The sequence below is a fragment of the Dendrobates tinctorius genome, unplaced genomic scaffold, assembly GCF_039654945.1.
Source record: "Dendrobates tinctorius isolate UK_male_01 unplaced genomic scaffold, ASM3965494v1 ptg000124l, whole genome shotgun sequence".
Lineage (NCBI taxonomy): Eukaryota > Metazoa > Chordata > Amphibia > Anura > Dendrobatidae > Dendrobates > Dendrobates tinctorius.
Genome location: NW_027361792.1, coordinates 256525 through 279174, shown reverse-complemented (window position 1 = coordinate 279174; position 22650 = coordinate 256525). Strand labels below are relative to the sequence as shown.

General features: G+C 49.6%; 1 protein-coding gene across 1 annotated transcript; it reads left to right on the top strand.

Annotated features, from left to right (window-relative positions):
• Nucleotides 1-1475: 1475 nt before the first annotated feature.
• On the top strand, nt 1476-15123 carry LOC141046964 (embryonic protein UVS.2-like). Its single transcript, XM_073541820.1, has 11 exons — nt 1476-1526; nt 1620-1760; nt 1828-1945; nt 6298-6476; nt 6596-6677; nt 6823-6950; nt 10478-10587; nt 10690-10909; nt 11263-11381; nt 11547-11754; nt 15000-15123. Exons 2-11 carry the CDS (start codon nt 1634-1636, stop codon nt 15065-15067), a joined length of 1359 nt encoding a protein of 452 aa, XP_073397921.1. The 5' UTR covers nt 1476-1526; nt 1620-1633; the 3' UTR covers nt 15068-15123.
• The last annotated feature ends 7527 nt before the right edge of the window (nt 15124-22650 follow it).

Sequence of the window (22650 nt, the reverse complement as noted above, 5' to 3'; positions counted from 1 at the left end):
TACACTAAAACATTAGCAACAAAAAAAAAAAGTCAGCAAAATTCATCAACACTCGTGTGTAATTATGAACCATTTTTGGCGCAAATTCCTCCAGCGAAAAGAACAACAGAAAAAAAACCATAAAAATAATGTTGAAAAAAAGCAAAACACAAGGCACGCGGCACTGTAAGGCTTCATTTCTCGGGTGGCGTTTTATTGCTGATTTCGGGGTCAAGTTATCATTTGCGATATTGTTTTGCGTTCTATCATGTCTGTGGTTTGTCTTCAAATTGCTCCAAAATTTTTCAAAATAGCGCACGCGGGTTGATCATTTTTGTGCAGATCCTTTTAGAGTAAAAAGTTGCACGATCCTTTAGAATGCACAAAAAAAAGAACGTAAAAACGTTCCGAGTCGCAAGTAAATTTTGCAACATTTCAAACTGTTTTCCACCAGAACTCTCTTTACAATTGATGAGTCGGATTTTTCTATTCCACTGATGCTATTATTGTGCAAATCATGAATTCGGCTAAAACATCTGGATAATCGAATGACCGTAATACCTAAACAAAGAAGAACGAGACAGCAGCAGATAAATGGAACGTAAAAAAAGGAGCCAATTAAATGACAAGGCGCCAGTAACAAAATCAATGTTGGAGTCATCCTTACTCTGGAAAAAGTGGCGCCAAAGCGATGATGAATCGGGGCCTTCGGGTTTTTAGCTTGAAGTTTTCCTACTTCTTTCATGGTCTGGTTTATTCTTGGTATTGTTTGCACTTGCAGAAGGACAAGAATATAAATTCGGACCCAAATATATAAATATGTACAGTGCATATCTGCTCATATATATGGTGCAAGTCGCATTCCTTATGTGTAATAGGTTGACCACTGCAGCCAATCACAGACCTCAGACCACGAGACAATAACTTATTTTATTATAACTTTTTTTTTGTGTTTTCAAAACTTTTTCTTTGCCAAATCCGAGAACCCCTGTAATAATTTGCTGAGGGGTGAACCCTTCATTCGCCCCCGTTGCCTCTTGTGGGTGATACTCCATATGTAAACCGGGTTTCCTGACCAGTGAGCGACACAATCCTGTGTAGCGATCAGTTGTAGAAGAGCGAGCCGATGGCCCCAGAGTGCGACAGAGTCTGGGCGAAAGCTGCCACAGCGTGTTTAGGGGTAACACCGGGGGTGACGTTTAAGTCCACCATTCCCCGGGAAGCTTATCAGCCTCGCAACGTCCCCATTGTTCCAGAGAAGTTTCCTTGCTCACATAATGGCAGCATTATCACTGTCACTGGATGGCGGTATTATTCATTGCTGTAGGGAAATCGTCCTATTTTTGTTCTAAATTTGTTTTGCTTTTTCCCACTTTTTACTCCAGAATCCGCGGTTCAGATCCGGCGGCTCAGGTCAGTGATACCTTCTTAGTAACTTCCCGGGAATGTCAGGATGATATTTCCTAACTTTCCGCCATGTTTTATTTCTACAGATCGGACACCTCCCAGTGACGACATCTTCGCCGACATTTTATCTTCCAACCAAGGTATGTGACACGGAGCGATTTTGGGGACACTGATGTGGCGGCACACCGGTACCGGGGATCAGCATTCAGCGGCATGTCTTCCTCTCCATCCAGGAAGCTCCCGGTTTATGTTACAAGGAGACATTGCTGTCGGGAGGAACAGGAACGCTCTGACCTGTCGAGGAAAGTCCTGTCTATGGTCAAAAGCAGCAAACGGTTGGGTCCAGGTGCCGTATACCTTGTCCAACAGCTATGGTACGTATGTCTATAAGGGGCCACTCGTGAGCGATCCATGAAAGTCATAGAGATGTATGGATTACAGCTCCGGAGGACAAGACGCTCATCCAAGCCGCCATGGAGGAGGTAGCAGTACTCACATGTGTGCGGTTCATTCCACGCCAGAAGGAGCCCAGTTATCTGAGGATCCAGCCCAACGATGGGTGAGTGCGACTCGTCACTTACATATGACACGTGTGACTAAGGTATCGGGACTAGAATCTGGCCAATATGGCAGCCTGGCGCTGACCCCTTCATAAGCTCCGTCCGCGCGGAATGAAAAAGTTGCACGTTTCCTGTCTATGGAAAATCTGCAGAGGAATACGGCGCCAGCCACGCGGATGTGTTCACATGCGCCAACATTTCCTATGCAATCCATTGTTCATTATCGGACACATTATAGTCTACGTTTTTCTCCATGCGCCATTTTTTTTTAGTTACCCTCAATACACACAGAGTTTCAGGATTTTTTTTTTGTAGAATAAAACTGTGAATTATTTTACCAGGAAATTCCCGTAATGATAACGTTTGTCAGATAGGAGCTCTGCCGCTGCTTGTCAGGTGGCACCGGGTGGCAGGGTTGTGACAGCGCCATGTCAGCGCATTCAGGAGAATCACGCCATGAGTGAGTGGCAGCGCTTTGTAGGCTAATTAAGCATTTAGCACATAAGATAAACACTAAAGTTATGTATTTTACATCCTTGGATGATCATTTCGTCTGTAGATGGAGAAAATCTCACTGCCACATAAGCACGGGCCTGGCTAATCAGCCATTAAACACTATTCCCTTACGGGCTCGAGGCTCCTCGTGGGCGGAACCTGCACAGGTCATCCAATAGCAAAGAGGACAGAACATCCGCGCCTGCCTTCGCTCTGCTAGTGGGTCGCCCCCCTAGGGCTGTGGGGTACTCGGTACCGGGCCGGTGTCAGTGGGATGTGTCACAGCGGCGGTGACCCGGTCCATGGCCCTGGGCACCCAAGTAATGGGGGAATTGAAATGGTGGAATGTAATTGATTGAGTGAATAATTGGTGACGCCACCTGTGGTGTTCGGCAAGTGAGATGCTAAGCCGACGCTGCATGCAGATCCTCTGGGACTGGTGGTGTGCTGCAGCCAAGATGGTGAAGATCCCCACAGGTGGAGCTGTAGTCCCAGGGCAGTGTAGATGGAGGGGTAGAGGAGAGGCACAAGCGGTGTAGAAGCTGGTACCCAGATGTAGCGGTACCGGTCGTGTGGGCACAAGAATAAATGGAGGACACCAGGGCTTGTAGTTCCAAAGCTTTACCCACAGTCTGTAGTACACACAGGTGCCTGCCTCCGTGCTGTGTCCTCCGGGTCTGGGACTCAGTCAACCCCCAGGCCAGATGGAATGCTCCCTTCCAACTCTCCGCCAACATGTACCTCTCTGAACGTCTCCTCTTATAGCGCCCTTTTGTGTGAAGTACTCCCAGTACTGAGTTACACTGGAGTGCCTCCTGACAGATGTTCCCATGAACCTTCCTTGTACGGCAGACAGCTGTAGCCTGCTTCGGGGACTCCTTACTCCTGAGTCCCGGCTCACTATCAAGGTTGCTGTTGTGCCCTCAAGTCTTAGATGGGAGTAGTGCATTTACACCTCACTACTCCACCGGTGTCTGCTGCAGAACCATTAGTATCCATACAACCTCGGGGTCCGGGCCCCGGCCTTGCGCTTAGAACTTCTAGGCAGGGTTTTCTTCTAACCCACGTCCTCTGCTCCCTTTTACTCCTACGTTCCGTACTAGTCTTTCCTTCTTATGGAAGATCAGGTTTCAGTTCAATGTCTTTCTCCTTCTTTCCTTTCCCGTGCCGGCAGACACAGGTCACTGAGATCTGCTGCAGCACCTCCTTCCTCCATCCCTCTCTCAGGGATCCTCACTCCTCACTCTTCTCCGACTCTCTCCCACTGACTGACTGAAATCCTAAACCTTCCCACTCAATTATGTATTCTAACTCCACCCGCCTCCCAGCACGTTTCGTGTTCCAAGCAGGGAGCCACCAAAGGTGCTCTGCTACACTCCAAGCAGGGAGCCGCAATGTGGCTTTGCTGAACTACCGTGTTGTGTGGGATGCAGGTGTTGGAGCGTGGTCAGGAGCCTCCAACTTACCTGGATGGTGGGGCACTACACCTCAGGAGGAGGTGCAGTACCTCTGTGGCAACTGAACCCTCAGGGGCGCCACACTAGAGACTCACATATGACCTGGGGGGCCTGGGCTCCAATGCCATAAATGATCCAGCAGATGATGGCCCCTAACTTTGGAGTCATTCACATCTTTCTTTAGCTAAAAAAACGGGATGACAGGTAGGGAACCCCATGTGTTGACCATATAAGTCCTTAAGGAACGGATGTTTACTCCTTTCTGGGGGCGTTTAATTTGGCATCTGCCCCTGTCTGAGCAAGTTTTCCAATTAACTGCCACCCCATCAATTTCCAGCCATACACCCATATAAAAAGGATTAAAGGGAGCATAAAATGACTGTTCAAACCAAGCCCAACTCCTCGTAGGAGACGTAACCCTAACAAAAATCAAACCAAATTCATTGCCGGACATTGTCCTTTATCCTTATATGTTAATAAGGCAAATGGTGCACCCTGGGCGTGGCCAGACAGCTCAGTGGACATTCCACCTACTTGTTGTGTATCTATCTCCATTCTGTCAATCAAAGAAGTAGTGGGTGGAGATATGTGGAAAACAAGTAGGTGGGAAGTTGCACTGAACTCTTTGGCCACACCCAGGATGCACTGAGTAGCTCATTAGCATAAATGAATGAATAACAATTTCGGGGCATTCTGCAATACAGCAATGCTGCAATACCAGACGCCACCTTTCAGCTGGTGTGGTTCTGTTTTTGAAGGAAGACAGCCATGTTTTTCTAATTATGGACAACCCCTTTAAGGCATTGTCCAGCTCTTTGTGCTGCCCGTGCCGCCGCGGGTGCATTCAGCTGCTCTACAATCCATATATTATGGGAGTACAGGCATCTTTACAGGTGACAGTTTTGGGATCCTTTTCTTATTTTGCTGTGATCCGGTGATCTGTGCAGATAAGATGCAGGAATTGTGGCCGTCTCAAAAGATGAACTTTTCGGAGGTGGATTTTTTTGTGCAATTCACAGCAAAAAGTCCCAAAGCCATCGCAGGTGAAATCCCAGTCAGCAGGTGGACGGGACAAGAGGCAGCCACTTACCAGTCCGCACAGTGATGACTTGGACGATACTACAAAGCTTCTTTCTCCCTGTGGTTGGGGTCCCACCGCAGCGTCCCACCGCAGCATCCCACCCCAGCATCCCTCAGCAGCGTCCTACCCCAGAGTCCCATCCCAGCATCCCACCCCAGTGTCCCACCGCAGTGTTCCACCCCAGCATCCTACCGCAGCGTCCCACCGCAGCATCCCTCGACAGCCCAGCGTCCCACCGCAACGTCCCAACCCAGCGTCCCACCCCAGCGTCCCACCGCAGTGTTCCACCCCAGCATCCCACCCCAGCATCCCTCGGCAGCGTCCCACCCCAAAGTCCCACCCCAGAGTCCCATCCCAGCGTCCCACCCCAGCGTCCCACCGCAACGTCCCAACCCAGTGTCCCACGGCAGCATCCCACCATAGCGTTCCACCCCAGCATCCCACCTAAGTGTCCCACCCCAGCATCCCAAAGCAGCTTCCCACCGCAATGTCCCAATGCAGTGTCCCACCGCAGCATCTCACTGCCGCGTCCCACCCCAGTGTCCCACCGCAACGTCCCACCCCAGTGTCCCACCGCAGCATCCCACCATAGCGTTCCACCCCAGCATCCCACCGCAGCGTCCCACCCCAGCATCCCACCGCAGGGTCTCACCCCAGCATCCCAAAGCAGCTTCCCACCGCAATGTCCCAATGCAGTGTCCCACCGCAGCATCTCACTGCCGCGTCCCACCCCAGTGTCCCACCGCAACGTCCCACCCCAGTCTCCCACCGCAGCATCCCACCATAGCGTTCCACTCCAGCATCCCACCGCAGCGTCCCACCCCAGCATCCCACCGCAGGGTCTCACCCCAGCTTCCCAAAGCAGCTTTCCACCGCAATGTCCCAATGCAGCATCCCACCGCAGCATCTCACTGCAGCATCCCACCTCAGCGCCCCACCCCAGCATCTCACCACAGCGTCGCGCCTTATTGACCACCAATCCATGTTCTAATCTTCTCAGCAAAGAGATGAAATGCCGCAGACATGGTGCCCCCCCCCCCGATTTTGTTACGATGATCTATAGGGGGGCAGCTGGGCATGTGGATCCCTGGGGGGCACCAACGAGCCGTGCACAGAGAGGGATCTTATCATTTAATGAATGATGGCATATTACTGGGCTTTGATTGCTGGGGGTCCGACTTCTGAGACGGAGGGGTCCCAGTTCTGGTCCAATTCTGTGCAGCGGCGCTCCCGCCGCTCGTCCGTGAAGGGGGCTTTGGCCGCTCGTCTTCACTTACACTGCATTATTTTATCTCTCTGACATTTTGTTTTGCTGAAGGTGCTGGTCCTACGTGGGGCGTTTAGGGGGCGCACAAGACCTGTCCCTCACGATACCGGCATGTCTACACTGGGGTGTAATACAGCATGAACTGCTGCACTCTCTGGGGTTCCAACACGAGCAATGCCGCAGCGACCGAGACAAGTACATCCGCATTAACTGGGGAAACATCAGCCAAGGTACGAGCGTGCCGAGCATGGCGGAGAGGCGGCGGTCAGGGTCGGATGGGCGTCCAAGCCCTGCCTCCACATCGCACGCCGTTGGGTCCGTCAGTCATTGCCGTCTTATCTCCTTCTAGACAAAGAACGTAATTTCTACAAGATGAGCACCCAGAACCTCGGCGTGCCGTATGATTACCTCTCCGTGTTACACTACGGCAAGTAAGTATGGCGGATGTAATGACGACGGCACAGAATCCATTGAGGTCCATGTCCGCTGCACCTCCTTTGGGTGTTATGTGCACCGTAAATTATACTTACTTTTACCTTACAGTCTCCAATGGGTGTTTCCATTTTGTTGCTGCAGGTTTGCCTTTGCCAGTGATACTGGGAAACCCACCCTGGAGCCGACCGGAGACCCCCATGCCATGATCGGTCAGCGCGTTGGGTTAAGTTCTTTGGATGTTGCCAAGATTAAAAAGCTCTATGAATGCAGTAAGTAGGAGAATGAGCTGAGTGCGATGTGTAAGAGAAGGCTGGGAGTTGTAGTCCCACAGCAGCCAGTGGCCAGCAGACAATTGATCCCAGCTCTATGGTCGTTGTGGTCGTCCTCTGTGCCATGTGTTGACCCCATAGTGGCCTCAGAGCTCGGACGGATGCCAGTCATTGATTCCTCCAGAAGATTTCTATCAGTTGGTATTACACCGAGATAGGATAATTAGTGATTATGGCCGACCTGAGACCCCAGAGCCCAGAGGTGTACGGACCCCAGGGCCCGGAGGTGTACTGACCCCAGGGCCCGGAGGTGTGCGGACCCCAGGGCCCGGAGGTGTGCGGACCCCAGGGCGCGAAGGTCTGCAGACCCCAGAGCCCGGAGGTGTGTGGACCCCAGGACCCGGAGGTCTGCAGACCCCAGAGCCAGGAGGTGTACGGACCCCAGTGCCCGGAGGTGTGCGGACCCCAGGGCCTGGAGGTGTGCGGACCCCAGGGCCCGGAGGTGTGCGGACCCCAGGGCGCGAAGGTCTGCAGACCCCAGAGCCCGGAGGTGTGCAGACCCCAGGGCCCAGAGGTGTGCGGACCCAAGGGCTTGGAGGTGTGCGGACCCCAGGACCCGGAGGTGTGCGGACCCCAGGACCCGGAGGTGTGCGGACCCAAGGGCTTGGAGGTCTGCGGACCCACGGGCTCGGAGGTGTGCGGCCACCAGATATCTGGTGAAGATGCCCTCCGTACCGCCGAACGCTGAGGGCCAGGAAAAAGGACACGGCCCTAACACCACCCAGGCCTTTGTGAAGTCCCCAAACAGTGTGAGCAAGCCACAGTGCCCCTCTACACAATGTGATACCCCAAAGATCCCCTCACATAAATGAATGCCTCCATAGTGCCACTCCCACCAACTCCCACCATGAAGCCCCACAGCCTCCCTTACGCATTATCAGGTCCATACTGAGCCCCCCACACATTATTCTGACCCCGCAGTTTTTCCCTACACCGTGTGATGCTCCCTTCCATGCCCCCTACTTAGTACGCTGCCTCCACAGCCTTTCCCCCCCAAATGATGGCCATGTAATACCCCAAAGTGCCCTCAAGCCCCCAATGTGGTGACCTCTGCTCCTCTGCAAGACCATTAAAAATTACATACAAAGATTCCAAGGCAAAGTGCACAAAAGTTAAATAAACATTAAATCCAAACTATCACCGGAGATTAAAATAACCAACGACGAAAAAAGAATTTGAAAGAATGTCCAATATTCAAATATATGAAAATATTTATTGTGGAATACACAAACCATAAGGTGAGGTGGGAAACAGAAATACCAGAAAAAGAGGCAACACAGGGGACAATTGCTGCAAGATAGCGCGGCCAATTAATATTATAACTATTTGTTGAAGTACAATATACGGTAACAATAATCAATATGACAATATTAGTGCCACAAAAATAAATAAAATGCAGTCAAAAAAGTGCTGATGTGCAAATATGTGCAAACATATGGCAGGTATATGCAAAGTGCAAATGCAAGATTATCCATCAAGAGGGGGGCTACAATAGAACAGCAACCTGAAATTAGGGTAAATGATACAAGATATATATATATATATATATATACACAGTACAGACCTAAAGTTTGGACACACCTTCTCATTCAAAGCGTTTTCTTTATTTTCATGACTATGAAAATTGTAGATTCACTCTGAAGGCATCAAAACTATGAATTACCACATGTGGAATTATATAATTAGCAAAAAAGTGAGAAACAACTGAAAATATGTCTTATATTCTAGATTCTTCAAAGTAGCCAGCTTTTGCTTTGATTTCTGCTTTGCACACCTCTTGGCATTCTCTTGATGAGCTTCAAGAGGTAGTCACCGGAAATGGTTTTCACTTCACAGGTGTGCCCTGTCAGGTGTAATAAGTGGGATTTCTTGCCTTATAAATGGGGTTGGGATCATCAGTTGTGTTGTGCAGAAGTCTGGTGGATACACAGCCGATAGTCCTACTGAATAGACTGTTAGAATTTGTATTATGGCAAGAAAAAAGCAGCTAAGTAAAGAAAAACGAGTGGCCATCATTACTTTAGGAAATGAAGGTCAGTCAGTCCGAAAAATTGGGAAAAGTTTGAAAGTGTCCCCAAGTGCAGTGGCAAAAACCATCAAGCGCTACAAAAAAACTGGCTCACATGAGGACCGCCCCAGGAAAGGAAGACCAAGAGTCACCTCTGCTGCGGAGGATAAGTTCATCCGAGTCACCAGCCTCAGAAATCGCAGGTTAACAGCAGCTCAGATTAGAGACCAGGTCAATGCCACACAGAGTTCTAGCAGCAGACACATCTCTACAACAACTGTGAAGAGGAGACTTTGTGCAGCAGGCCTTCATGGTAAAATAGCTGCTAGGAAACCACTACTAAGGACAGGCAACAAGCAGGAGAGACTTGTTTGGGCTAAAGAACACAAGGAATGGACATTAGACCAGTGGAAATCTGTGCTTTGGTCTGATGAGTCCAAATTTGAGATCTTTGGTTCCAACCAAAGATCTTTGTGCGTCTTTGTGCGACGCAGAAAAGGTGAACGGATGGACTCTACATGCCTGGTTCCCACCGTGAAGCATGGAGGAGGAGGTGTGATGGTGTGGGGGGGCTTTGCTGGTGACACTGTTGGGGATTTATTCAAAATTGAAGGCATACTGAACCAGCATGGCTACCACAGCATCTTGCAGCGGCATGTTATTCCATCCAGTTTGCGTTTAATTGGACCATCATTTATTTTTCAACAGGACAATGACCCCAAACACCCCTCCAGGCTGTGTAAGGGCTATTTGACCAAGAAGGAGAGTGATGGGTGCTACGCCAGATGACCTGGCCTCCAGAGTCACCAGACCTGAACCCAATCGAGATGGTTTGGGGTGAGCTGGACCGCAGAGTGAAGGCAAAAGGGCCAACAAGTGCTAAGCATCTCTGGGAACTCCTTCAGGACTGTTATAAGACCATTTCCAGTGACTACCTCTTGAAGCTCATCAAGAGAATGCCAAGAGTGTGCAAAGCAGTAATCAAAGCAAAAGGTGTCTACTTTGAAGAACCTAGAATATAAGACATATTTTCAGTTGTTTCACACTTTTTTGTTAATTATATAATTCCACATGTGGTAATTCATAGTTTTGATGCCTTCAGAGTGAATCTACAATTATCATAGTCATGAAAATAATGAAAACTCTTTGAATGAGAAGGTGTGTCCAAACTTTTGGTCTGTACTATATATATATATATGCAAGTGTTATAGACTTAAATTAGTCAAATGAATAGCTTCCCAATTTTACTTTATGCACATATGTGAGGATTCCCCAGGATGCGCCCTGCCCCGACACGCGTTTCGCAGCAGTGTTTTCCTGCTCCATGAAGCTAAATCTGTCCAGAGAGGCAGAGAAGCCCCCTCAGTGTGTGTGACCGGCTGCGTGGTCCCTCTATAAGCAGTGTTGTGCAGATGGAAGGCCCCGGCAGGGCACTACATGCTCCTCTCTGATGTTGTAGATATCTGCAGTCACCTGCTGCCAGACGCATATGGGAAATTTTCATGGGAGTCCAAGAAGAATCCGAACCTTACGGCTTGTGTGTGGCTGATCCGCGTCCCAGAGGACAAGGTACTGCTAGAGATATATGACGCTGAGCCTTGTAGTACGTCAGCTAGATGAAAGCCATTTTTACACTGACTTCCGCTTCCTTTGTGTCCATTGTCTTTTTAGGTTTTCTTGCAGTTTGAGTCCTTCAGCATCCAGCCCTCCCCGGACTGCGCTCAGGCCTCCGTCACCGCGTACGATGGAATCGGCACAGAGGCCGCCATTCTTATCCGCAAGAGCTGTGGAAACATCGCTCCGCTTGCTCAGATCTCCTCTGGAAGATTCCTGAAAATACAATTCACCGGCTCGGGGACCGGAAGCAGCTTTAAGGCGACGTACAGTTCAAGTGAGTGTGTAGAGGTGGCCACAAAGAGCACGCCGCACCCTGGAGGACCCGCCGCACCCTGGAGGACCCTCCGCGTCCGTGTGTTTGGTGGGCAGCCCATTGTTTCCAGTTACCACTGTGTAATGTTGCATTTCCCCCTGTGGGGGCGCTGCAGAGAAACTAAAGGCTTGCTGCCAGGATCCCTGCAGATCACCACTGATTACAATGATCCCACAGGAACCACCGGCCGGATCCCCACACACAATTCACGCAGAGTGTCTCTGGTACCCAGAATAATGGGGATGACTCCATGTTTTTTCGGGGGGCTGATTTTATGGACGCATCCTTATAATGGCGCCTTTCTTATATTTCAGTAAAGTGTGGAGGATTCTTAATCAACTCAACCGGAAACTTTTCGACGCCACATTTTCCCGCTAAGTACCCCATCTCCGTGAACTGTGTGTGGGTCCTGTCCGCTCCCGTGGGAAATCAGGTGAGTGACGGGCCGGCATCACTAGTGATTGTCCGTGGGTGTGAGGCGCCCCAGGACTGGGTGGAGGGTGAACATTACTCCACCTCTCCATTCACTTCTATGGGGAAGGTGGCCAGTGTGAACCTTGTGTCCACAAGGGGTTAAGTGTCCTTTCTGACTTTGCAGGTCTCACTCCATGTCGCTCCCTTTAGTTTGGAGCCGTCGCCCGGCTGCTCCTATGACTATTTCCTCCTCCGTGACGGTCGGAGACAAACCAAGAAGTGCGGACAGCTGCCCAAGTTGGACTTCATGTCTTCCACCCATTCTCTCATGGTGCATTTCCATAGTGACTCCTCAGTCCAGGCAAATGGCTTCTTGGCTACATACTCGTTCTGTAAGTAGATATATGAGTGTCGGCCGGAGACCATTGTGCAGTACCGCTCGTTGCCACTACTACTGGGTGGCGCTGTGCGACGTCTGATGGGTGCAGGTGATGGGTGTCTGATCATCTGATATTTAATACCAGTCCTGACGGAATCACCGCCCCAGGACAGGGAGCACAGTTATTACAGCCACTTCTGCAACCTTATACCTCTGCCACTAATGTCTCTGCTCCCTCACACACGGCTCCCCATAATCTCTGAACCCCAGAACCGGCTCAGCGCCATGCATAGTGACCATGAATGAGACCGCAGCTCTCTCCCAGCCATGGCAAATTGGAAGCAAGCGACGGCACCATTGACAGCCGCAGCTTCTTCCAATCGGCTGACCGGTGTGGGTGGCGGGAGCCCTAACTGATGTAACAGAGCTAGAGCAATGAGGTAGCAGAGTTTTAATAGCAGAGGCTGAGTAACTGAGCTGGGACAATGATGTAGCAGAGTTATAGAAACAGAGGCTGAGTAGCAGAGCTAGAGCAATGATGTAGCAGAGTTGACGCATTGGAGGCTGAGTAACAGAGCTGGGACAATGATGTAGCAGAGTTGCAGAGGCTGAGTAAATGAGCTGGGACAATGATGTAGCAGGGCTATAGAAGCAGAGGCCGAGTGACAGAGCTAGAGCAATGATGTAGCAGAGTTGACGCATTGGAGGCTGAGTAACAGAGCTGGGACAATGATGTAGCAGAGTTACAGAAGCAGAGGCCGAGTAACAGAGCTAGAGCAATAATGTAGCAGAGTTGACACATTGGAGGCTGAGTAAGAGAGCTGGGACAATGATGTAGCAGAGTTACAGAAGCAGAGGCTGAGTAACTGAGCTGGGACATTGATGTAGCAGGGCTATATAAGCAGAGGCCGAGTAACAGAGCTAGAGCAATGATGTAGCAGAGTTGACGCATTGGAGGCTGAATAACTGAGCTAGGACAGTGATGTAGCAGAATTATAGCAGTAGAGGCTGAGTAACAGAGCTGGGACAATGATGTAGCAGAGTTATAGAAGTAGAGACTGAGTGACTGAGCTAGGACAATGATGTAGGAGAGCTCAAGCAGTGGAGGCTAACAGAGTTGGGACAATGATCTAGCAGAGTTGTAGCAGCAGAGGCTTGGTAACAGAGCTGGTACATTGATGTAGCAGAGGCTGCATTACAGAGCTGCAACAACGATGTAGCAGAATTGAAGCTGTGGAGGGTGTGTAATAGAGACTGAGAAACAGAGCTGGGACAAAGATGTAGCAGAGATGACGCATTCGAGGCTGAGCAACAGAGCTGGGATAATGATGTAGCAGAGATGTAGCATCAGAGGCTGATTAACAGAGCTGGGACAATGATGGAGCAGAGTTGACTCATTGGAGGCTGAGTAACAGAGCTGGGACAATGATGGAGCAGAGTTGACTCATTGGAGGCTGAGTAACAGAGCTGGGACAATGATGGAGCAGAGTTATAAAAGTAGAGACTGTGTGACTGAGCTAGGACAATGATGTAGGAGAGCTCAAGCAGTGGAGGCTAACAGAGTTGGGACAATGATCTAGCAGAGTTGTAGCAGCAGAGGCTTGGTAACAGAGCTGGTACATTGATGTAGCAGAGGCTGCATTACAGAGCTGCAACAACGATGTAGCAGAATTGAAGCTGTGGAGGGTGTGTAATAGAGACTGAGAAACAGAGCTGGGACAAAGATGTAGCAGAGATGACGCATTCGAGGCTGAGCAACAGAGCTGGGATAATGATGTAGCAGAGATGTAGCATCAGAGGCTGATTAACAGAGCTGGGACAATGATGGAGCAGAGTTGACTCATTGGAGGCTGAGTAACAGAGCTGGGACAATGATGTTGCAGAGTTGACGCATTGGAGGCTGAGTAACAGAGCTGGGACAATGATGTAGCAGAGATGTAGCATCAGAGACTGAGTAAGATCTGGGACAATGATGGAGCAGAGTTGACTCATTGGAGGCTGAGTAACAGAGCTGGGACAATGATCTAGCAGAGTTGACGCATTGGAGGCTGAGTAACAGAGCTGGAACAATGATGCAGCAGAGATGTAGCATCAGAGGCTGATTAACAGAGCTGGGACAATGATGGAGCAGAGTTGACTCATTGGAGGCTGAGTAACAGAGCTGGGACAATGATGTAGCAGAGTTGACTCATTGGAGGCTGAGTAACAGAGCTGGGACAATGATGTAGCAGAGCTGAAGGAGGGGAGGCTGTGTAAGGGTACGTGCACACGTTGCGGTTTATCTGCGGATTAGCCTGCGGTTTTCCCTTGCGGTTTCACATCTCTACAATGGAGCAGGTGAAAAACTGCTGCGGAATCCGCACAAAGAATTCACATGCTACGGACTAGAAACCGCAGCAAATCCGCACGGAAAAATCCGCAGCATGGGCACAGCGTTTTTTTGTTTTTCATTGATTATAATGGTACTGTACACCGCAGCAGAATCCGCAGCGTGCGCACACACCCTAACAGAGCTGGGACAATGATGTAGCAGAGTTGACGCATTGGAGGCTGAGTGACAGGGGCATTACAGAACTATCTAGTGTGATGAACCCCAGTTTGTGCCATATTGAGATACCACAGCTGCCTTATACCCAAGAGGATACATGAGGCCATCAGTGGAAAGAGGAGGCGCAGCGTCCAGAATAAGAGCTGTGTGCACAGACGGGTGGGATGGGAAGAAGACCCCACACTGTGAGGACCCCGACGCTGCCGCGGGGAGACAGCTCCAGGTTCCCTTTCCTAAGTCGCCGGGATCGGAGGACGGCCGGGGCTCACGGTGACGCCGCTCTCGTAATTACACTTTAATTTCCTCCTTTGATCGGAGAAGATTAATCTCCTGTAATGACAGATGATTGTATGTGGAATATTGCCAGTCAGACCAGTATAACCCTATAATGGACGGGTCACGGAGACGGCAGGAGGATCAGACGCTAATTACAGCAGCTGGGGGGTCTGCCGCACCATAGCGGGGTCTTTGATCTGCGTAGGTCATCGGTATTAGTGGCGTCCATCCTGGGATTTCCACCACTTTTTCCTTCTTGTTGTCATTTTATTGCTGAGAAGACGCATTGGAGAAATCCTGTCCGCAGCGGTGGGCTCACTGTGGACCACTCATTATAAATCCGTGTGTGTGCTCTGTGGATGGACAGTCTCCATGTGTGCACAGTATTATTACACCTATCCCTCATCACTTATTTCCACACTTATAAATTTCAGCTTCCTCATCACCAAGACCCAAGAATCAGCGTCCATTATCAGCCGCAAAATCAGAAAATCAGCTGTGATTCCTCCGTGAGACAGCAGGTGGCGCAATGGAAGCACACAGCAAAATATTGTAAACTTCCAAGGACTGTTCTCTCCCTGTGCAGAATCCGGAAACAGATGGAATCAATGGTCTTATCTGCATTGGAGATCACCTCTAGCTGAATAAATCTGCTTAGAAAGAAACACATGTGTGACTAGTAATGTATAATAACCATAGATTACTGATCTGGTATTACACTTCAGAGCTGCACTCTCTATTCTCCAGTGCAGTCACTGTGCACATACATTACATTACTGATCCTGACTTACCTCCTGTATTATACCCCAGAGCTGAACTCACTATTCTGCTGGTGCAGTCACTGTGTACATACATTACATTACTGATCCTGAGTTACATCCTGTATTATACCCCAGAGCTGCACTCACTATTCTGCTGGTGCAGTCACTGTGTACATACATTACATTTCTGATCCTGAGTTACATCCTGTATTATACTCCAGAGCTGCACTCACTATTCGGCTGGTGCAGTCACTGTGTACACACATTACATTACTGATCCTGAGTTACATCCTGTATTATACCTCAGAGCTGCACTCACTATTCTGCTGGAGGGGTCACTGTGTACATACATTACATTACTGATCCTGAGTTACATCCTGGATTATACTCCAGAGCTGCACTCACTATTCTGCTGGTGCAGTCACTGTGTACATACATTATATTACTGATCCTGAGTTACACCCTGTATTATACCCCAGTGCTGCACTCACTATTCTGCTGGTGAAGTCACTGTGTACATACATTACATGACTAATCCTGAGTTACACCCTGTATTATACCCCAGAGCTGCACTCACTATTCTGCTGGTGCAGTCACTGTGTACATACATTACCGATTCTGAGATACATCCTGTATTATACTCCAGAGCTGCACTCACTATTCTGCTGGTGCAGTCACTGTGTACATACATTATATTACTGATCCTGAGTTACACCCTGTATTATACCCCAGAGCTGCACTCACTATTCTGCTGGTGCAGTCACTGTGTACATACATTACTGATCCTGAGATACATCCTGTATTATACTCCAGAGCTGCACTCACTATTCTGCTGGTGCAGTCACTGTGTACATACATTACATTACCGATCCTGAGTTAAATCCTGTATTATACCCCAGAGCTGTACTCAATAGGCGACTAGTGATCTGTTGCTCTCTCTTGTTTACCATTATTAGGCTCTTGCTGTATTTCAGGTCATTGTTGCTCTATGAATTCACTGCTGTCTGTGCCGGTGTCACCTTCTTGTCCCGTCTGTGAATCCTAGAAAATGTCCTCTTTACATCTGGCACAGTGCAGTGAGGCCCGGGCTTGGGTCTGCTGGAAGGAACATCGACCGGCACCTGTGGCTGGTGATAACCGCAGACTAATAGTGTATAGCTGTCATACGTTTACCACAACAGAGAGAAGCCAGAACACCGCAGAATCTGATTTCTCCCACTCCTGCACTGATTAGAAGCACTTAATCTTCATATTAAACAGCGCAGGTTCCTTTAAGCAGTGCACAGGGGCTAATCTGCTTAGTTGAGAGCTTCTGGAAGCTTTCCTGCATTAAGGCTCTCAGCTGTTCACTGTTAGCCACTCCCATCTCCTGTATAATCTGGTCCCTGGCTGGCACTCATTGTCCTCGCTTATGCTGCATGGCTAGAGGTTGTTATTGGAGAAGTTGTTTGGTGGATTTATCTGTGATTTTTGCTAGGTTTTCCCCTTTCTTCTCCTACTTTGGTTTTACCCGATCCACAACCTCCCGGTATTTACCTCTGTTGTTTATGTGAGTATATTTGTATGTTTGGTATTTTCCTTTATCCCTGTTCATATTACCTCGTTAGTCTAGTTGGTATATTACTACTCCCCTCTTCCCTGGGTGGGGGAAGGTTACAGACTGAGGGCGGCTTCAGGAGCTAAGACAAGGTACGTGGCCCTGGCATCTGCATCATCAGAAGTAATCCAGGAAACTGGGCAACCTAGGGCCCCCCTAGTGTTGGGGACATGGCAGGAGCCCCTGATCCTGGGACACCCGACTACAGAGTTGTGACAATAGCAGTATATTAAGACATTGATCACTATATAAGAATATTATTATATCAGTGTATGTGGTATATGGACATTATTAAACCAATGTAAGTAGTATTATTAGAGCCCTGTATGGGGATATTAGTAGAGCCCTGTATGGGGGAATTAGTAGAGCCCTGTATGGGGGAATTAGTAGAGCCCTGTATGGGGGCATTAGTAGAGCCCTGTATGGGGGAATTAGTAGAGCCCTGTATGGGGGAATTAGTAGAGCCCTGTATGGGGGCATTAGTAGAGCCCTGTATGGGGATATTAGTAGAGCCCTGTATGGGGGCATTAGTAGAGCCCTGTATGGGGGCATTAGTAGAGCCCTGTATGGGGGAATTAGTAGAGCCCTGTATGGGGGAATTAGTAGAGCCCTGTATGGGGGAATTAGTAGAGCCCTGTATGGGGGAATTAGTAGAGCCCTGTATGGGGATATTAGTAGAGCCCTGTATGGGGATATTAGTAGAGCCCTGTATGGGGATATTAGTAAAGCCCTGTATGGGGGAATTAGTAGAGCCCTGTATGGGGGAATTAGTAGAGCCCTGTATGGGGGAATTAGTAGAGCCCTGTATGGGGGAATTAGTAGAGCCCTGTATGGGGGCATTAGTAGAGCCCTGTATGGGGGAATTAGTAGAGCCCTGTATGGGGGCATTAGTAGAGCCCTGTATGGGGCATTAGTAGAGCCCTGTATGGGGGCATTAGTAGAGCCCTGTATGGGGGCATTAGTAGAGCCCTGTATGGGGGAATTAGTAGAGCCCTGTATGGGGGAATTAGTAGAGCCCTGTATGGGGGCATTAGTAGAGCCCTGTATGGGGGCATTAGTAGAGCCCTGTATGGGGGCATTAGTAGAGCCCTGTATGGGGGAATTAGTAGAGCCCTGTATGGGAGAATTAGTAGAGCCCTGTATGGGCGCATTAGTAGAGCCCTGTATGGGGGAATTAGTAGAGCCCTGTATGGGGGCATTAGTAGAGCCCTGTATGGGGGCATTAGTAGAGCCCTGTATGGGGGAATTAGTAGAGCCCTGTATGGGGGCATTAGTAGAGCCCTGTATGGGGGCATTAGTAGAGCCCTGTATGGGGGCATTAGTAGAGCCCTGTATGGGGGAATTAGTAGAGCCCTGTATGGGGATATTAGTAGAGCCCTGTATGGGGATATTAGTAGAGCCCTGTATGGGGATATTAGTAGAGCCCTGTATGGGGGAATTAGTAGAGCCCTGTATGGGGATATTAGTAGAGCCCTGTATGGGGGAATTAGTAGAGCCCTGTATGGGGGAATTAGTAGAGCCCTGTATGGGGGAATTAGTAGAGCCCTGTATGGGGGCATTAGTAGAGCCCTGTATGGGGGAATTAGTAGAGCCCTGTATGGGGGCATTAGTAGAGCCCTGTATGGGGCATTAGTAGAGCCCTGTATGGGGGCATTAGTAGAGCCCTGTATGGGGATATTAGTAGAGCCCTGTATGGGGATATTAGTAGAGCCCTGTATGGGGATATTAGTAGAGCCCTGTATGGGGATATTAGTAGAGCCCTGTATGGGGATATTAGTAGAGCCCTGTATGGGGATATTAGTAGAGCCCTGTATGGGGATATTAGTAGAGCCCTGTATGGGGGCATTAGTAGAGCCCTGTATGGGGATATTAGTAGAGCCCTGTATGGGGATATTAGTAGAGCCCTGTATGGGGGCATTAGTAGAGCCCTGTATGGGGGAATTAGTAGAGCCCTGTATGGGGGCATTAGTAGAGCCCTGTATGGGGGAATTAGTAGAGCCCTGTATGGGGGCATTAGTAGAGCCCTGTATGGGGGCAATAGTAGAGCCCTGTATGGGGGCATTAGTAGAGCCCTGTATGGGGGCAATAGTAGAGCCCTGTATGGGGGCATTAGTAGAGCCCTGTATGGGGGCATTAGTAGAGCCCTGTATGGGGGCATTAGTAGAGCCCTGTATGGGGATATTAGTAGAGCCCTGTATGGGGGTATTAGTAGAGCCCTGTATGGGGATATTAGTAGAGCCCTGTATGGGGATATTAGTAGAGCCCTGTATGGGGATATTAGTAGAGCCCTGTATGGGGATATTAGTAGAGCCCTGTATGGGGGAATTAGTAGAGCCCTGTATGGGGGCATTAGTAGAGCCCTGTATGGGGGAATTAGTAGAGCCCTGTATGGGGGCATTAGTAGAGCCCTGTATGGGGGAATTAGTAGAGCCCTGTATGGGGGCATTAGTAGAGCCCTGTATGGGGGCAATAGTAGAGCCCTGTATGGGGGCATTAGTAGAGCCCTGTATGGGGGCAATAGTAGAGCCCTGTATGGGGGAATTAGTAGAGCCCTGTATGGGGACATTAGTAGAGCCCTGTATGGGGGCAATAGTAGAGCCCTGTATGGGGGCAATAGTAGAGCCCTGTATGGGGGCATTAGTAGAGCCCTGTATGGGGGCATTAGTAGAGCCCTGTATGGGGGCATTAGTAGAGCCCTGTATGGGGATATTAGTAGAGCCCTGTATGGGGATATTAGTAGAGCCCTGTATGGGGGCATTAGTAGAGCCCTGTATGGGGGCATTAGTAGAGCCCTGTATGGGGGAATTAGTAGAGCCCTGTATGGGGGCATTAGTAGAGCCCTGTATGGGGGAATTAGTAGAGCCCTGTATGGGGGCATTAGTAGAGCCCTGTATGGGGGCAATAGTAGAGCCCTGTATGGGGGCATTAGTAGAGCCCTGTATGGGGGCAATAGTAGAGCCCTGTATGGGGGAATTAGTAGAGCCCTGTATGGGGACATTAGTAGAGCCCTGTATGGGGGCAATAGTAGAGCCCTGTATGGGGGCATTAGTAGAGCCCTGTATGGGGGCATTAGTAGAGCCCTGTATGGGGGCATTAGTAGAGCCCTGTATGGGGATATTAGTAGAGCCCTGTATGGGGATATTAGTAGAGCCCTGTATGGGGATATTAGTAGAGCCCTGTATGGGGATATTAGTAGAGCCCTGTATGGGGATATTAGTAGAGCCCTGTATGGGGATATTAGTAGAGCCCTGTATGGGGGAATTAGTAGAGCCCTGTATGGGGATATTAGTAGAGCCCTGTATGGGGGAATTAGTAGAGCCCTGTATGGGGGAATTAGTAGAGCCCTGTATGGGGGAATTAGTAGAGCCCTGTATGGGGGAATTAGTAGAGCCCTGTATGGGGGCATTAGTAGAGCCCTGTATGGGGGAATTAGTAGAGCCCTGTATGGGGGCATTAGTAGAGCCCTGTATGGGGCATTAGTAGAGCCCTGTATGGGGGCATTAGTAGAGCCCTGTATGGGGGCATTAGTAGAGCCCTGTATGGGGGCATTAGTAGAGCCCTGTATGGGGGCATTAGTAGAGCCCTGTATGGGGGCAATAGTAGAGCCCTGTATGGGGGAATTAGTAGAGCCCTGTATGGGGGCATTAGTAGAGCCCTGTATGGGGGCATTAGTAGAGCCCTGTATGGGGGCATTAGTAGAGCCCTGTATGGGGGCAATAGTAGAGCCCTGTATGGGGGAATTAGTAGAGCCCTGTATGGGGATATTAGTAGAGCCCTGTATGGGGATATTAGTAGAGCCCTGTATGGGGGCAATAGTAGAGCCCTGTATGGGGGCATTAGTAGAGCCCTGTATGGGGGCATTAGTAGAGCCCTGTATGGGGGCATTAGTAGAGCCCTGTATGGGGATATTAGTAGAGCCCTGTATGGGGATATTAGTAGAGCCCTGTATGGGGATATTAGTAGAGCCCTGTATGGGGATATTAGTAGAGCCCTGTATGGGGATATTCGTAGAGCCCTGTATGGGGATATTAGTAGAGCCCTGTATGGGGGAATTAGTAGAGCCCTGTATGGGGATATTAGTAGAGCCCTGTATGGGGGAATTAGTAGAGCCCTGTATGGGGGAATTAGTAGAGCCCTGTATGGGGGAATTAGTAGAGCCCTGTATGGGGGAATTAGTAGAGCCCTGTATGGGGGCATTAGTAGAGCCCTGTATGGGGGAATTAGTAGAGCCCTGTATGGGGGCATTAGTAGAGCCCTGTATGGGGCATTAGTAGAGCCCTGTATGGGGGCATTAGTAGAGCCCTGTATGGGGGCATTAGTAGAGCCCTGTATGGGGGAATTAGTAGAGCCCTGTATGGGGGAATTAGTAGAGCCCTGTATGGGGGAATTAGTAGAGCCCTGTATGGGGGCATTAGTAGAGCCCTGTATGGGGGCATTAGTAGAGCCCTGTATGGGGGCATTAGTAGAGCCCTGTATGGGGGAATTAGTAGAGCCCTGTATGGGCGCATTAGTAGAGCCCTGTATGGGGGAATTAGTAGAGCCCTGTATGGGGGCATTAGTAGAGCCCTGTATGGGGGAATTAGTAGAGCCCTGTATGGGGGCAATAGTAGAGCCCTGTATGGGGGCATTAGTAGAGCCCTGTATGGGGGCAATAGTAGAGCCCTGTATGGGGGCAATAGTAGAGCCCTGTATGGGGGAATTAGTAGAGCCCTGTATGGGGATATTAGTAGAGCCCTGTATGGGGGCAATAGTAGAGCCCTGTATGGGGGCATTAGTAGAGACCTGTATGGGGGCATTAGTAGAGCCCTGTATGGGGGCATTAGTAGAGCCCTGTATGGGGATATTAGTAGAGCCCTGTATGGGGATATTAGTAGAGCCCTGTATGGGGATATTAGTAGAGCCCTGTATGGGGATATTAGTAGAGCCCTGTATGGGGATATTAGTAGAGCCCTGTATGGGGATATTAGTAGAGCCCTGTATGGGGATATTAGTAGAGCCCTGTATGGGGATATTAGTAGAGCCCTGTATGGGGATATTAGTAGAGCCCTGTATGGGGATATTAGTAGAGCCCTGTATGGGGATATTAGTAGAGCCCTGTATGGGGGCATTAGTAGAGCCCTGTATGGGGGAATTAGTAGAGCCCTGTATGGGGACATTAGTAGAGCCCTGTATGGGGGCATTAGAAGAGCCCTGTATGGGGGAATTAGTAGAGCCCTGTATGGGGACATTAGTAGAGCCCTGTATGGGGGCATTAGTAGAGCCCTGTATGGGGGCATTAGTAGAGCCCTGTATGGGGGCATTAGTAGAGCCCTGTATGGGGACATTAGTAGAGCCCTGTATGGGGATATTAGTAGAGCCCTGTATGGGGATATTAGTAGAGCCCTGTATGGGGATATTAGTAGAGCCCTGTATGGGGATATTAGTAGAGCCCTGTATGGGGATATTAGTAGAGCCCTGTATGGGGATATTAGTAGAGCCCTGTATGGGGATATTAGTAGAGCCCTGTATGGGGATATTAGTAGAGCCCTGTATGGGGATATTAGTAGAGCCCTGTATGGGGATATTAGTAGAGCCCTGTATGGGGGCATTAGTAGAGCCCTGTATGGGGATATTAGTAGAGCCCTGTATGGGGATATTAGTAGAGCCCTGTATGGGGATATTAGTAGAGCCCTGTATGGGGATATTAGTAGAGCCCTGTATGGGGATATTAGTAGAGCCCTGTATGGG